The sequence below is a fragment of the Haliotis asinina genome, chromosome 13, assembly GCF_037392515.1.
Source record: "Haliotis asinina isolate JCU_RB_2024 chromosome 13, JCU_Hal_asi_v2, whole genome shotgun sequence".
In the NCBI taxonomy this organism is placed as follows: domain Eukaryota; kingdom Metazoa; phylum Mollusca; class Gastropoda; order Lepetellida; family Haliotidae; genus Haliotis; species Haliotis asinina.
Genome location: NC_090292.1, coordinates 25,336,249 through 25,354,010, shown reverse-complemented (window position 1 = coordinate 25,354,010; position 17,762 = coordinate 25,336,249). Strand labels below are relative to the sequence as shown.

General features: G+C 40.1%; 1 protein-coding gene across 2 annotated transcripts; it reads left to right on the top strand.

Moving 5' to 3' along the window:
* Positions 1 to 1,000: 1,000 nt before the first annotated feature.
* LOC137259741 (GTPase IMAP family member 9-like) lies at positions 1,001 to 9,410 on the top strand. Of its 2 annotated transcripts, XM_067797340.1 has the most exons (5): positions 1,001 to 1,076; positions 1,627 to 1,662; positions 2,372 to 3,959; positions 4,063 to 4,344; positions 9,219 to 9,410. In XM_067797340.1, the coding sequence occupies exons 2-3, from the start codon at positions 1,647 to 1,649 to the stop codon at positions 3,358 to 3,360; spliced, it is 1,005 nt and encodes a 334-aa protein (XP_067653441.1). In that variant the 5' UTR covers positions 1,001 to 1,076; positions 1,627 to 1,646; the 3' UTR covers positions 3,361 to 3,959; positions 4,063 to 4,344; positions 9,219 to 9,410. The 2 variants fall into 2 exon arrangements, with proteins under 2 accessions (XP_067653441.1, XP_067653442.1); XM_067797341.1 differs by lacking the exons at positions 1,627 to 1,662; positions 9,219 to 9,410 and having other exon boundaries at positions 1,005 to 1,076; positions 4,063 to 4,739.
* The last annotated feature ends 8,352 nt before the right edge of the window (positions 9,411 to 17,762 follow it).

The window sequence follows — 17,762 nt, the reverse complement described above, 5'->3', positions numbered from 1 at the left end:
GTTGAAGTCCGCTTCTGTATATTCACAGGCCACAAATCTCTTTATAACGGATGATACGTGTCATGTACTGTATATTGGTAACAGAAGTGCCCGTGGCACAATCCATGTCACAGCATCTGCGATTGGTTCTTTCCGATTATAACCCTTTGTCTGTAAGTAAAATACCTGTGTTTGATTTATTTTAATTATGTAAGAACAGCATCTGCGATTGTTTTTTTCCTATTATGCTGCTTGGTCTGTAAGTACAATACCTGTGTTTGGTTCATACCAATTGCATAAGAACAAAATTTGTGATCACTTTTTTCCGATTATAACCCTTGGTATCGAAGTACAATACCTGTGTTTGATTCATTTCAGTGAAATAGAAACAGCTCCTGTGGCTGATCTTTTCCGATCATAATCCTGGGTCTGCAAATACGATACCTGTGTTTGATTCAGACCAAGTATGTAAGAACACAATCTGTGATCGATTCTTCCCGAGTATAACCTTTGCTTTGTAAGTACAGTACCTGTGTTTGATTCGGACCAAGTATGTAAGAACACCTGTGATTGATTCTTCCCCTTTATGTCTAAGTTAAATAATCATACTAAGTAGTTTTCTTTGTGAGTGAACTTTTCATGTGAGTTTAGCAATATTCAAGTTTTGAATAAGAAATGGGCTTGAAACATACAGCGAGGAAAAGAACCAGATCCTTTTGTGTGAACACTGAATGCTACTGGGCTACACCTACAGTGTTCCATCCTGGTGTGACTGTCCTGAAGGTAGAAGGCAGTATAAACCGTCCTTGTATTGTATAAATGCAGACAGATAACATAATTTTAAACTGATAAAATAATTTTCAAAGCAACAATAGCTGCAGTGCTCTACCATGCAATTCGTTATGCCATTCGCCAAGACAGTCGATGTGAAGGAGGTGTATCGATTGAGATAAGAAAGTCACATGGCAGTCAACAAGGTATGTCGACTGAGATAACAGAGTCCTTTTATCACATGCATTTCCAGGAAATACAGACATGTGACCATGCATTATCAAAGGACAATCAGAGACGGAACATCTGGAAAGCAAGCTAGAAAGGTAATTGTATTGTTTCCATAGCATGTTGTCATTGTGTGTAAAGCCCAATGATATTTATAGGCGGTAACGGGCACCCAGTATCTCATGCTTAAGTGACTTAAGGTTACATGGTATGTAGGCTTCTGGGCTTGACTGGTTTCCAGGCATCTTATGTCAGTGATAAAACTGCCACAGCTTGGCTCCATTCTGATTTGATAATTACAAGATGACAAGACCAGAACATAACTGTAAATTCGCTTAGGTTTGAAATGGCGGCTTGGTGACAGTGTGGCAGACTTTCTGAAAATTAGACCTTTGACTGAAGCAACTCCACCCGATACCACACCCCTACTTCCTCTAAAATGAAAGTTAGAGACTCATGGCGCAAAACCACTGTCTGTTTATCTAATCGCTTATGACATATATACAAATGTACTCAATCTGTATAAAGAATACAAAGCTGATAACTTAATACTGTCTCCCACTCACTCAGTGGGGGGCGGTTCAACAATTGATATATATATGTATATATATTTGTTATAGAATCATACTTATATTTCTTATTCTTCAGACACAACAGCAGACGACAACATGGCTGTCACACTAGGTAATCGTTGGAGTGAATTTCATATGGTTCGCGTCTTGCATCCTTTACCCAAATGTTGTTCAGTCACCATATTGCACAGAATACACTTGCACCCCATAGATGGTCTGTAAGTCCAGCATGTTTCCCTAGTTCAGATCCCAGATAGGTGTCTGATTTTGTGAGAACCCTTTCAGTGCCCTGTGGTATCTACAAACTTAAACCGTTAAAGATCTGCATCATTTTGAACTCCTTGAAATGGCCGTATGAACAGAATGCCATTTTTTGCGTTAAACGAAACACTGAAGCACCTGCCTTGCACAATACAATCTAACATCAACGTACGCTTTTCTCAAAGTAATTATTTAGTGTTTGGGTATTGCTTCTGTAGTCATCATTTTGCCTCGAACTTCGGATAACTGAAAGATATGAACGGTGTTTAGCTGTACATGTAAATGCAGTCAGATGAATAAAATGTGAAATGCTTTCATTGGTGTCATTCCGTTAATGACCGCTGATTCAGCAGGTACAACATTAGGAATAATGGGTTTGCCTTGTTCAAGGCGTTCCGGCAACTTTTCAGTCACAAATCGCAAGGGTTCCTCTTCCCAACCAAACATCACTTACACAATCAACAAGCCTAATCCATTTAATACTTGAGATTCATCAGATGATTTGTCAGACAGATGTTGCTAAGCCAATACCTAATATTTCCCTTTGTGTTATGCTTCAGGTTCCAAGAATGGACTCTTTTTGTCTGAGGAAACTCGACTGATTCTCGTTGGCAAAACGGGATCAGGTAAAAGTTCCACTGGAAATACTATCGTTGGTAAACCAATTTTCAAAGTAGAGTGTTCAGCCTCTTCGGTAACAAAATCATGTGAACACGTCATGTTTGAGAGATTCGGGAGGGATATTTTACTGCTAGACACGCCTGGTTTCTTTGACACTGGAGCAAGTCAGAGAAATATTGAGGAAGAGCTAAAGAAAAGTGTCGTCCTGACATCTCCTGGAGTGCACGCTATTCTGTATGTGATTGGTGTGGGGAGATTTACCGAGGAAGAGGTAACGTCTGTGGAAAGATTTCTGACGTACTTTGGCTCTGAATCAAAGCGTCATGTGATCGTCATATTTACTAGGGGAGATGAACTTGAGAAATCTGAAACGAGTCTCAATTGGTTTATCGACTGCAACAGGAAACTGAAGACCTTCATCAATCAGACGGGAAGGAATTATATTGCAATTAACAACGACTCGACTGTGGACCATGAAGAATTTGTGCAGAAGTTACTGAAGCTAGTAGACAGGCGTGTGAAGCAGAATGGGGGCCACTTCACAAATAAGATGTATCAAGAAGCTGAGAGTCAAATGAAGAAGATAGAAGGGAAGGAACTGGTCAAACTGTTGACCGAAAACCAAACATCTGATGAGGAAACAATTGATGAGGGTGTTCGGAAATACCGTCAGACACTTTCTGGCTACTTCGAGTCTCAAAAAGGGATTCTACTGGCAAGGAAGCGCAAGGCTCTCGAGGATGAACGTCGCAAAATATATGAAAGGAAAGCTAGAGAACATGCCAGGGATACATATGACAGTTCTTACATCGATTGGAAAATATTGGCAGGGGTTGTTGCCGCTGCTTGCATGGTAGGTTTGAGTTATGCCGCAGGCCCTGGAGGGATAGTAGCTACGGTAGCAGCAGCAATCTTTCGTTCAAAGTAACATAGTTGAACTGTAGGGGAGCTGAAGGTGTTTCAAAGCCGCAATATCCCAGCTAAATGACAGTAATCTACTTTGTTGAACAAAGCTACAAGCGCATATATATTCTTGATGAGAACAATGATTTTAACAACTTTTTCATTTTAATGAGAAAACGGTATTTTTCATCTCAGTATGAAATGTATTGAGTGTTCTTCATGCCTCAAACTTATCATCTTTATGGAAAACAAGACTGAAGCGTATCTGTTATCTTATTTGGAACAATTGGCGTATCTACCATATTGATGGGAACGTCACTTCAAACGTAACTATCATCTTTGTTGGAGCCGTGCCTTTAATATCTATCATGCTTCAAATGCATCTATCATCTTGATGGAACCAATGTAACAGATGCATCTATCATCTTGATGGGACCAATGTAACAGATGCATCTATCATCTTGATGGGACCAATGTAACAGATGCATCTATCATCTTGATGGGACCAATGTAACAGATGCATCGATCATCTTGATGGGACCAATGTAACAGATGCATCTATCATCTTGATGGGACCAATGTAACAGATGCATCTATCATCTTGATGGGACCAATGTAACAGATGCATCTATAATCTTGATGGGACCAATGTAACAGATGCATCTATCATCTTGATGGGACCAGTGTAACAGATGCATCGATCATCTTGATGGGACCAATGTAACAGATGCATCTATCATCTTGATGGGACCAATGTAACAGATGCATCTATCATCTTGATGGGACCAATGTAACAGATGCATCGATCATCTTGATGGGACCAATGTAACAGATGCATCTATCATCTTGATGGGACCAATGTAACAGATGCATCTATCATCTTGATGGGACCAATGTAACAGATGCATCTATCATCTTGATGGGACCAATGTAACAGATGCATCTATCATCTTGGTGGGACCAGTGTAACAGATGTATCTGTCATCTTGGTGGGAGGAACACTTCAAAGGTATCTATAATCTTTGTGTGAACCGTACCTCAAACACATATATCATCTTAATACTCTTAGAAAATAACATATCTATCAGGGCAAAGGTGTCCAAGGGCATCGCGTAACTGAAAGGTACCGGGTTCGATCTGCACTTGTCACCTGGTGTACAAACAAATTTATTTGGTAATCTGTTTCCTGATTTTTTTCAGTTTTTGACTTTTTAGCCGAAATATCCGTTGTTTTAAAGCTTGGTCCTGTGTATTCGACTCAATGGGGTTTACCATTTCCTTTTTTACTGTGCTTGAAAACTGTAATTGCTATCAAAGGAAGTCGGTATAATTGTTCTGTATAGTTTAATTAATCATGTGTATGTCGTCTTATGAATTTCCATTAAAATGGCTTTCGCTTCGATTTTTAAAGTTTCTGTTAACCTTATCTCCACATTTGATTGGTTGGTATAATGATAATGAAAATCATTGTGGGGATCGAGAGGATCACGGCCAAGGATTCAGGGGCTGGTGTATGTTTACAGATGTGTAGGGTGTAGAGGATATGCCAGTGTGTCCAGCACACAACTGTGAAGGTTTTCGCATTATGCCACAGGTACAGAAGCAAAATACAATATACATTCTAATTAGTTTTGACATAAAAGTAAAATTAAATTCGTCGCATGAAATGTCTCTGCAACCCAATTGTCACTCTCTGTCAACCAGCTGTAATAGGGGGATAGTGTTCTTGTACACACTTGAAATATTGGACAACCTGAAATATTGGTCCTCTACATGGCGAGCGTTTTAACCATAATAATCCCAACTACCTCACACGGAGCACTTGCACAAAAAATATTGCGAAATGGATGGTGAGGACGGGATGCAACCTGAGATGCAGGCCTTGACTGTACTATCTGTCGCTATAAGCTCACCTTTCTGGAGCTTCCACTTCCGGTCTTGCAATCCGTTTCATACATGTTCCAATGAAACCTCTCGTTCAGAATCGGCTATAATACGGACCTTGATTAGCGACGGACTTGGATAATTTCTGCTCGTTTATCGATAATTAGCTAAGGCCTCGAGATTTTAACTTTACATAGTGTAATACGTCACTGTCTACGGGATTGAACATTAGGAATACAGTTTTCAGTCAAGTCCCTTTTTGAAGGCGACGTGAACCTGTCCTTCAAGTACAGACCTGGAATGTCCTTTGTGCTTTGCTTCTGCCAGGTAATTTTGCATCTTGGGTTTACGCCGCTTTAGCAACATTCCAGCAATATCACGACAGGGGTTCCCGCAATATTCCAACAATGATCACGATAGGGGTTCCCGCAATATTCCAGCAATATCACGACAGGGGTTCCCGCAATATTCCAGCAATATCACGACAGGGGTTCCCGCAACATTCCAGCAATATCACGACAGGGGTTCCCGCAATATTCCTGCAATGTCACGACAGGGGTTCCCGCAAAATTCCAGCAATGTCACGACAGGGCTTCCCGCAATATTCCAGCAATATCACGACAGGGGTTCCCGCAATATTCCAGCAATATCACGACAGGGGTTCCCGCAACATTCCAGCAATGTCACGACAGGGCTTCCCGCAAAATTCCAGCAATGTCACGACAGGGGTTCCCGCAATATTCCAGCAATATCACGACAGGGGTTCCCGCAATATTCCAGCAATGATCACGATAGGGGTTCCCGCAATATTCCAGCAATATCACGACAGGTGTTCCCGCAATATTCCAGCAATATCACGACAGGGGTTCCCGCAACATTCCAGCAATATCACGACAGGGGTTCCCGCAATATTCCAGCAATGTCACGACAGGGCTTCCCGCAAAATTCCAGCAATGTCACGACAGGGGTTCCCGCAATATTCCAGCAATATCACGACAGGGGTTCCCGCAATATTCCAACAATGATCACGATAGGGGTTCCCGCAATATTCCAGCAATGTCACGACAGGGGTTCCCGCAATATTCCAGCAATGTCACGACAGGGGTTCCCGCAATATTCCTGCAATGTCACGACAGGGGTTCCCGCAATATTCCAGCAATGTCACGACAGGGGTTCCCGCAATATTCCAGCAATGTCACGACAGAGGTTCCCGCAATATTCCAGCAATGTCACGACAGGGCTTCCCGCAATATTCCAGCAATATCACGACAGGGGTTCCCGCAATATTCCAGCAATATCACGACAGGGGTTCCCGCAATATTCCAGCAATATCACGACAGGGGTTCCCGCAATATTCCAGCAATATCACGACAGGGGTTCCCGCAATATTCTATCAATGTCACGACAGGGGTTCCCGCAATATTCCAGCAATGTCACGACAGGGGTTCCCGCAATATTCCAGCAATATCACGACAGGGGTTCCCGCAATATTCCAGCAATATCACGACAGGGGTTCCCGCAACATTCCAGCAATGTCACGACAGGGGACACCAGAAATGGACTTGACACATTTTGCACATGTGGGGAATCGATCGTTTCAGTAGTGGTACCTGTGACTGAACGTCATATTAACGGAAACATGTACATGTTAATAATACGGTTATGTGAATGATATAAACCATTCTTCGGTATCATACAGTTATTGTTATCATGCACAAGTCAGAAGTATGTAGTCTCAAAACTTGTTGATAGCCCTTCGCACACAGCGGACTTGGCGCAGCTTGGAAATTTCTTGAAGATCGGGAGAACAAGCAGAGAGAATTCTGGTAACGTTAACAAAACACCCTCTGTACATCAAGGAATGATTAGAAAGCCTGCAAGAAATTGTAACAAACCGTCGAAAGATTTATTTCACGGGTAAATACGGAAGAACTGGTCCTGCATAATATGTGCAACCTAAGACGTAGAATATATTTACCCCCAAACCCACATCACATAATGTAAGCCATCTCAGATATGGACAGTAACCTAACGTTCATTCCTGAGAACATGAAAGATATCTATCATTCTCTTTGATCCCATCGACTGACGCCCGGGACTTGAATTTCCTTTCATATCTGCTCAAAATGTAGCTACTGAATTTCGCAATGATAATAAAGTAGAGTTATTTTTCTTTGCTATTTATTACTTTGCAATAAATAGTCCACTAACCAATAATATCAAACACCATGTTGGTTTATTCTTTAATAATTACAACATCATGATTATGTCATGAAAATCAATGCAAGTGGAAAATTAGTCAGGACAAGTTGCCCTGTGCCAAGTGGGTTTCTTCGCTATAGTTTGATAAATGTAACAAAAACAAACAAACAAGATATACAGGTCACTCCGCTCAGCTTGCCAGCTAAGCTAGTTTAGGTGTTCCAGATCATTACATCTTACATCTGTCCAGATCGGGTTTTTATTTATTAACGAATTATCTCGCCCTTTGTTGCTGAGTATATATATATTAAATATATCAAAACGTGAGTGCTGGGGAATCAGATTGCTTGGAAAGAGGTATGACTATACCAACCATCAAACACCACCTAAGCAAATACACGAGGGGTTTATTACACACAGGCACTGAACCTATCTGGCATGTAACCAGGCAATAACTGAATGATTGACAGTGTCTTATCACATGCAGTTTGCTGTTATAAACGTCAACTGTGGATTTGTTACTCATGACGTAGCTTGGCTGTCTGGTATATGCAGACCTGGGCTAGGTCACGATGACGACAAGATATTTGGGGGGAATTAACTTGGGAATTGACAGTGAAGTGTCTGCTACTGGACTCAGTATATATAGGGACTCAGGCCTTCTGTGGAAGTTTAAAAATGAATAATAAAGTAACTGTAATCCAACATCTGGTGTATTAATTTCAATTATGTCTATTTCATGCAGTGCACTGACCACTTAAAATCATTCATATCACTACGCAACGGACATAAGCCATTTACAATGACGTTGCACCCGGCCATGCACAGCATGCTATGGCCTGAGGCATAACCATAGCGTAGCGGCCGCTTGACTGAGTTGCATAATTCAAACCAGTTACGTGGTCCGCAAGTCTGAACGTTTTCTGATTGTTGAATAAAATATTGATGTAAATACGCAAGTTATTATTGAAATATGATCACCATAATTATGGTCTAATTATGGTGATTTTAAGACTATGACACTCATATTCCTTGGCCACGATACACATTGTAAACGAGGATCGAACACAGACTGTGAAAACAAACTGTAAATGACACATTTACTTTTGTGATAAAGTAGGCGTCACAGCAGCTGTCACGTCTGTGAGCAGTAGAGTGATAGCCGTGCCATGTTCCTTCATAGTGGTCGAGTCGGGGCACCTGTCGGCGTTTGGTGGTTCGAATTTTAAAAAGTCGCCCGCTCGCTTTAGATATAATAATACAGAATTTTACGGTACAAGTTATATTTTATAGCCCAAAATGTTATATTTTATAACACAACACGTTATAGTCCATGTTGAATTAGAGTACAAGATGAATTTATAATACAAGTTGAATTATTTAATACAGATTGAATCTTATAATACAAGTTAAATGTTATAAGGCAAAGCGAATTTCATAATTCAAGTTGAATGTCATAATAAAAGAGGAATTAGATAATGCAGATTGAATTTACTAATACAAGTTAAATTTAATGATACAAGATGAATGTCACAATACAAGTCTACTCTAAGCATGATCTAACATGTCACTCACTTGAATCCACAACAATATGCAAGGAAAGCATAGCAACAGTCCAGTCTGTACACAAATACATCTTAGTATGCAATATACTCAATTAACCACTACGTGTTTCAAGAATAGATAACAATGGATAACAACGTTATTCTGTTATCTATAATGTACGTACCTTCGTATCTAAAATGCCAATCAAATACTTTAATTACCTACTGGTAATCCCATGATTATATTACTCAGGATCAGCATCTCAAGTCTCGACCAGACAATCGAATGATCGAACATCGATCTACGCAAGTGGGACACGAGGACAAGTGTCAGCCAATTTGGCGAGCATGACGTCCCTTAGCCGCCTCTTGCGACAAACGCCAGATGCAGAAGACCAATTCTTACTCGGATCTTGTGATCACTATTGAAAGGATCTGTGTTCACGTACGTAATCCTGCTTAAATGAGTGTGTGAGTGAGTTTAGGTTTATGCCGCACTCAGTAATATTCCAGCTATATGGCGGCAGTCTGTAAATAGCGAGTCTGGATCAGATAATCCAGTGATCAACAGCATAATCATCAATCTGTGCAATTGGGAACCGGTGACATGTCCCAACCAAGTCAGCGAGCCTGACCACCCGATCCTATTAGCCGGCTCTTACAACATGCATGGGTTACCGAAGAGCAACTGTAACCCAGATCTTCACGGGTTAACCCTGCATGAAGTAAGGACCTTATTTTGATGTTAACCTTTGTCCACTTCTGTTATGATGCTGACATTTGGGCATGTCAGTGTTTTGACCAAATTGTCAGAGTTCATGTATTTGCATGTTAGAAGTTTATTGATCAGCACACGGAATCTAATGATATATGCTGAATGCGAGAAGGTGCCCCTGAAAGTTTTTATTTTTTGCTCAAAGATTAAAAGATATATAGCAACAAAACTGTCTAAAAACCTTTCTTTTCTACGGAATGTGATTAATATCTTTCTTTTAAACCATACATGCATACTCAGTATTATTCATCATGCGATATGAAATACATCCCATCATTTGTGGATTGAAAACAGTATGCAAATGAGGACAAAAGGGATAGATAATGTAAATCCTGCAATATTAGCGTATTAGAAAATGGATTTATACCATTTATTTCTCGTTTGTCCATTATATGATAAACTAAGTAGAAAGTACCTTAAAAACTCTATTATGTCCATCCATCTATAGATCAATTTTATTCTTTGTTAAACTGCTGGCCTTCCATACACAAACACTAAGGTGATCGTAAGTCACTAAGGTAACCTTAGTGCAATGTTAAAGAATGTAACTTAGGGTTAACCGTAGTAAATGATGCTTCGTGAACGGAACCCTAAGATATGATACAGAATGTTGCCATGGTAATATATCACGCTATGACACTGTGAAAAAACAAATCACAAGACATATTTTGAACATCATAATTGTGTGAAATATATTATCAATATCATAGAAATGTTCTATTTTGGACAAGTATACATTGCACTATAGGCCTGTGCCCTTGGAGTATTGGATACAGAGTTGATTGAATACCATGGTGGTACGATTTATTGATCTTTCAGTTCCCTCACACGGAGTAAATATGCTTACATTTATTCATACTGCAGTACGATTTGTGGAAGTATTTTCAAATACACATGACGCAATGGGTGAGACAGTGACCCATATCGTATATCGTGACGGTTACACTGACTAATAAGCTACTTTCACAGTTTGCCCATATGTGTATATTGCATGATTCAACTTCTAATAAATGACGATGAGCCATTAAGGTATCCTCGTCTTAACACGTGGTGGGGTTAAAGGGTATCTTCCCATTATGACTACTCCGAGTATGACTGCTCCCAGTTTGCCTACTCATGAACATAAATATAAATTGGAACACCCCTACACTTAATGACGCATTGCACCTTATAGCTGATTACTGCCTGTTTGTCTACTCTTTGAAATACACCCACGTGATTAGAATCCAAGCGAATCGGGGATTATGTGATTATTCCGTGTTCGTTTTGAATTTTGGAGATAACTCCTCTAGTCGGATATATATTCGAAGAGGTTGTTTACTTTGAGAACTGGACATAATTCAACAAACTTCCATTCAAACTATTGACTTTAGAGCGCAAATTATTCTCAATCATATTTAACGAGCGCGGTTGTGTTGTGGACTTAATTGCCTGCTGGAGCTGATAACGCTTTTTACAAGAGTCACTATAAAACCACGATGAACCCAACAAAATCTCAACAATTACTTGGATCTAAATTTTGGGTCTAGATTTTGTCAAATCATCCGTCGTCACCTCAAGCTCGGTCATCATGGATCTTGCGATATTCATCCCGAAGAGCCTAACGCTTAACTGACAACAGACGTTCCTTTTGAGACTCGGAGTAGCCAGAAAGTGTTTGACCATATTCCCGAAGACCATCATCAACTATCTTCTTATGGGATATTTGGTTTTCGGTCAACAGTTTGACCAGTTCTTTCCCGTCTATGTTCATCATATGACTCTCAGCTTCTGGGTACATCTTATGTGTGATGTGGTCTCCATTCTGCTTCAGTAGCTTCTGCACAAACCGTTCATGGTCCACAGTCGAGTCGTCGTTAACTGTAATGTAGTTACTTCCGGTCTGATTAATAAAAGTCTTCAGTTTCTTGTTGAAGTCGATAAAATATTTCAGAGTCGTCTCAGACTTCTCAAGTCCATCTTCCCTAGTAAACATGACGATCACATGACGCTTTGACTCAGAACAAAATAACCCCAAACAAACAAACAAGCAAATAAAAACCCAAACCAAACAAACAAAAAAAACAAACAAACAAACAAACAAAAAACCGCCTGAAATCATTCCACAGACGCTACCTCTTTTTCGGTGAATCTCCTCACACCAGTCACCAGAATGACGTGCACTCCTGGAGAGGTCAGGATGACACTTTCTGTAGTTCTTCCTCAATATGTCTCTGACTTGCGACTGCGTCAAAGAACCGAAGGGTGTCAAACAGCAAGATTAAGGAAAAATAATAATGTGTCTCTGGTATCAACGCGTCATTTTTATGTGTGCGCGTTACAATGTTTAGCACCATTTTGAAAAAAAGCGGAAACACTTTGACTTGGCCTCGTCCCGCTCATCCATTTGTCTACTATAAGAATGGTTTTCTGTAAAAACGAGTGTGATTGACTCATTAACGCGTGCTAAACTTTCCAAACTGAATTTCGAAGGAAAAAAAATCAAAATGTGATCCTCCCTCGTCACATTTGTTTCCATCAGAAATTATGAATAAAGCCCTCGTCACTTTTGAAAAACTTTTGCCCGAGAAACATTCATTTTAACATGAAGTGTTCGCGTGATATTGTTTTGAATGACGTCACCACTGATGATGACACAACAAAACAATTGCTTACGTGTCAATACGCAATGAATAGTCTTGCAGTTTCCGGGAACCTAACACCATTTGATCATGCTTTTCAACCAGATTACAGATTACAAAACAGTACCTTTTGGTTTACAATATAAACAAAAATACAAGAGCAAATATCAAGAGCCAAATCTAATATACACCATTCTAACATGCTTCGGTGAAAGATCAAAGGCGCCGACAATACTTTATCAGACGATAATGTGCACTTTTCACAATGTGTTGACGCCGCTGCGCCATTCCAGTCTGCCCCCTCGCAATCGAACTTTTTTGCATACGTCACAATGTAAGTGACGTCACGATGGATGTCAGTTGCTATCACCTGGTACAGCCTCCCACAGTAAACTGCTTCGTCGCATTACGTTTCTTGGTTTGCAGTTGCATCACACAGCTAACATCACCGGTGGAAACATTATGTTTATGTTTTCCGAAGGATAAAATGCCTCATAGTTCGACTCAAAACTTTACAGAGACACAGTCATGTTGGCAATGTTTACATTCCCACAATGCAATCGTGGAATGTCGCATGACTTGTCACCTTCAGCTGAATGTACTGATCTAAACTTTAGTCGTAGTAGTAGTAGAAATGAGACATTCATTTTGCCTTGTATGGTTTAAGAGAATCACAGATGTAATTAAAATGATCTAGAGAAGATATTTAACCCAAACATAAACCGTCACCAAACTGTTCATCATTTGTTTTTCTAGTAACGTTAGTCTTAACGGAGGGGGCTGACACGTCAAAAGAACAGCGAGTTAGCCCCGTGCGAGGATTCTTAATTTAGGTCACGTACACCGCCGTTTGTTTTCTGCCATAGATTAATCGAAATTAGGCTTATAAATTATTAAATACGGCATCTTAGAAAAGAAATACAGTTCGTTCTACCACCATGTATAGTGTAATAAAGCACACTTTCGCCCTGAACTATCATATCGTTAAAGCACAAGGGCGCTTGCGCTCTTCATATGAAGAGGGTAGGATATATAAAAAACTTAGAGTATTAAGTTGAATTTTAGGCAGAATTAACCGTGAATCCTCAGACGAAAAGAGTTGAACGAAAACCCGAAACACAAAAGGACGCGTTAGGTCCTGTCTTAGGCATAACTTTCTGCCAACTCCACCGAGGCACAATCTCAAGCATTCCTCACTAAAAGTATTAGGTCTATTGGTTGTTTAATGTGTATTTTGCTATTTGAGGGAGGTGTGTGAGTGAGTGAGTGAGTGAGTATAGTTCTACGCAGCAATATTCCAGCTACTGTCTGCAGATGATCGAGTCTGGATCAGACAATCCAGTGATCAACGGCATGAGCATGTATCTGCGCAATTGGAAACCGATGACATGGGTCAGCCAAGTCAGAGAGTCTGACAATCCGAGATTCCGACAGTCGCCTCTTACGACATGAGTTGCTGAAGACCAGTTCTAACCCGCATCTTCCCAGACCGTCTCTTGCAAGAAGCATGTTCTCGGATTTGTGCAGATCAGAAAAAGCCGCCCTCACCCTTACCCCTCTTGGATCCGCACATATGGACGAATAATCAAAAGAATATGTTCCATAATACTGTCACCATAGCAACTTTGCGGTGTGAAACATGCAAAAAACACTGGCGCCATTTATTCCACAGTTTGGTCCTCTGACGTTCATTATGACGCATGAGGAGAGAGTATAAAACAAGTATACCCTGTCAGAAAGGTCAATGCTGACACCCTTTGATGTAGAATCATCAGTCTGTTCCAGCAGAAGCTTTGGACTAAACATGGAGGAATACCAGGGTTTTACAGTACTTGACCTCTACTGTGGTACAGCAGAGTGCGAGGAAGATCTTCCTGAGGACAAAACACCTGAAAGAAGAACAAAATCCAAAAAGAAGTCAACGAACAGACGACGACGATCGAGAACAACTCTTGAAACAGAAAAAAAGTCAAACACCTCGAAGATCAGTCCCAGACCTTCCCGAACATCCTTGGAAAAGTGCATTGACGACAAAACTCAACCCCAAAGGCAAAGACGGCCCAGTATTTGCAGACCACCCATCGGGATAATAATGTCTCGGAAGATCTCGCAAACGACGGGAGTTTGTCTGAAATCCGCCACAGGTCAAGGTCAGATATCCAGTTGTGCGTTTTATTAAAACGCTGGAGGAAAAGGATTCAGTTCGGTGTGTAGGTCGGTTTTCAAAGATGGCTTTGTTGATCTTTCAGTTACTTTCACGGGGTATATGTGTATACGTCTTTATATTACAGTAATGTTTGTGAAAGTGTTTTTGTGAGGTTTGGGCAGTGAGGTGCCCTAGTTATTAAAATTTTATATCGCAACACCGATGACTATGTGCACCCGGCCATATTGACACCTGTCAGACAGAGATTAGTGAGCACGAGCGTTTTAGGTACATCGCAAAAATTGTCTATTGGCAGTTTAGTTCCAGGTTGAAATAATTTCTCATAGCCTGTATACGTATTTATTCAAGATGGTCTTGTCTTTGTAAATATTCGCACTACTTTGCTTTCAGATTTAATGTACATTTTGAACGTTCCATTTCCTCCGCAATGTTGTCTTGAAAGCCTAGTGACGTTTTTCGCCTACAATCGAGACTGGGTGATCTCTGATATTGCCCTGCAACATTCATTATGAATGTGTTTCTTATATTATCTGAATAAAAGGTAAATAGAAATTTGTGTCTGTTTATATTCATTTAGTCAATCGTAATGATGTATGTAAAATACGTTGTTTTAATTTGTCTAGTTTTTTTTATTTGCTTGTATTTTTTATCCCATATTTATGTGACTTTAAATGTTAGGAAACGGGTTTAGTAACTGAGCTGCTTATCACCCTCCTTCATAGTGCCACTTACAGTTTATTCGCAATCCAGTGAAGATCCGGGATGTGACTGACCTTCTGTAACCAATGCTTGACCCACAGAGATGACTGACGTGGTCGGATGATCTGCTTAGCTGACTTTGTTGACACATCATCGTATCCCTGTCACATTCTGCACATTATGCATGACCTGGGAGGCACCCCTTTACAATAATAGACCCAACCAGTTGTGACACGGTCATGCAATGCATTAGTGGTCACATAATGAGGTGAAGCTGAACAAGCTGTACGTGTGCTATTAGACTGATGCTTATGTTGTTTATCACTGTATTGTCTGGTCCAAACTCGATTATATCAGCAACCCATGCTTTAAAAAAAAAAACAAGGGAATAACGGGATCGGGTGGACAGGCTCGTTGACTTTGTTGACACACGTCATCGGTTCCCAGTTGCGTAGAGTGCGGAGTCAAACTAAACTCACTGACTCTTTATTTCAGGTCCGAGGTATTCCATCTTGACCGTTTAACGTTGCAGGGTGGGAGCGTCAGTCTGCGTGTTTTTAAAGTGTTATGACAAACACGTATTGTCCATTTCAATGGAAATACTCGGGATTGTATTGGCTGAAGTATATAGTGTGAGTTTAGTTTTATGCCGCATTAAGAGTAGTTTGTGTTAAGTCCTTTACACTTCCGCTTTCATATTACCTTTCCAGCAACATAAGGTACTGGTCAGTTAGACTGTGTCAAGCTACTCTACGGTTGCAATTTTAAGCATGTAGTTCTTCTTGGAGAGATGATGATCCCTAATTAATCCCTAATTAATCCTAATCAATCACAGTCGTGATATTGCAGGAATATATATTTCTAGAGGCGACGTAAAACCATACGCATTCATTCTTTCTTATCTGTGAGAAGAGAGTCCTTCTGGCGTGATACGGGGTGTTCTCATATCTCTGCTGAACCATTAATAAGATCGCTAGCTGAGTTGAGGGGCGGTTATAAAAGCTTTCGTTCGTCACGCCTAAAACCCAGTCTCCACTCCACAAAGTTTATTCAGTACAATTGGCCAACTGACCCATGTTACAATTGTCGTTACAACACTTCTGTTGTCACGTGGTACGGAAATAGCAAAGCTATGGTGAAACACTGTTTCAAACATTCTTGGAGACTACACATTTCAGAAATTTTGTTATTGCTTTAACTGTATGTCTATTTTGGGAATTAAACCAATTTATCATTTGAGATTTGCATATGTTTCCCATCGAGAAATCTTGAATACTTTGTTCTGAAATCAGTGAATTCTGAACATTTTACTAAAATATGAAATTCACCCTGAACTTTCCCGCTGTTACTTTGGTAACATAAAGTGATCTGTCTTTCAGCATCCTTATTTCGTCTCGTTATGTAGAGAAATTCGGATCTTAGAAAATGTCCTCAGTATCTTCTTATCATGAAACGGGTGTGTATTATACGCCTTAGAGTAAAATCTTAAGTTTACAAGACTATAATTACTCAAAAAATGTGAAGCACCTTGTCAATGCTGGACACAAGTATCGTCTAACCTTCGCTTGAACACATACAAACCAGTTCTTCATCTCCAACATTCGTGTGACTACACAAAGGTAAAAGACGGATATCAGAAACATAGTTCCTGTTTCCTCTGCCATCCAGATCTTTCAACGTTCTATGTGGATATACTTTTGGCCATTCTGATCTTTCAACATTCTAAGTGGATATCCTTTTGGCCATTCTGATCTTTCAACATTCTAAGTGGATATCCTTTTGGCCATTCTGATCTTCCAACATTCTAAGTGGATATCCTTTTGGCCATTCTGATCTTTCAACATTCTAAGTGGATATCCTTTTGGCCATTCTGATCTTTCAACATTCTAAGTGGATATCCTTTTGGCCATTCTGATCTTCCAACATTCTAAGTGGATATCCTTTTGGCCATTCTGATCGATATTCCTTGGACATTGGTAAAAGCGGCGTAAAACCATACTCATTCACCCAAGACTAGCTGACATTATAGTGGTAAAGCTACCCTCTTGTACACTGTTCCGTAAGGCTAAATAAAAAAGGTGAAATGTTTCCCGGGGCATCGGCGGGTCACTTTTATTTGAACATTTTTTTATTGCCATTTAAATAAAGAATTTTGACTTGGTGGCGTCCCGACCATCCCTTTGTACTCTGTAAGAACAAGTGTCTGTAAGAACTAGTGTGGCTGACCCTACAGCTCATTAACACGTACCAATCTTCCCAAGCTGTATTTCTGAGTGAAAAACAAAACAAAACGTGTTCCTTCCTCGTCACTTTTTTCTATCAAAGTTTAAAAATAAAGTACAACTGTCCTCATCACTTTGGGAAAAAATGAGCCCGAGAAACAGTTATATTTTTCATGAGACCTAATATAAGGGCTGACATTCGCGCATCCGAAGGTACTACCTGTTAGACTGACGGGGAAAAGAAAGTATACTACTATGTTTGATACTGGCTCGAAATAAAACGAATAAATGTTTATTCCATTCTGAGATATCG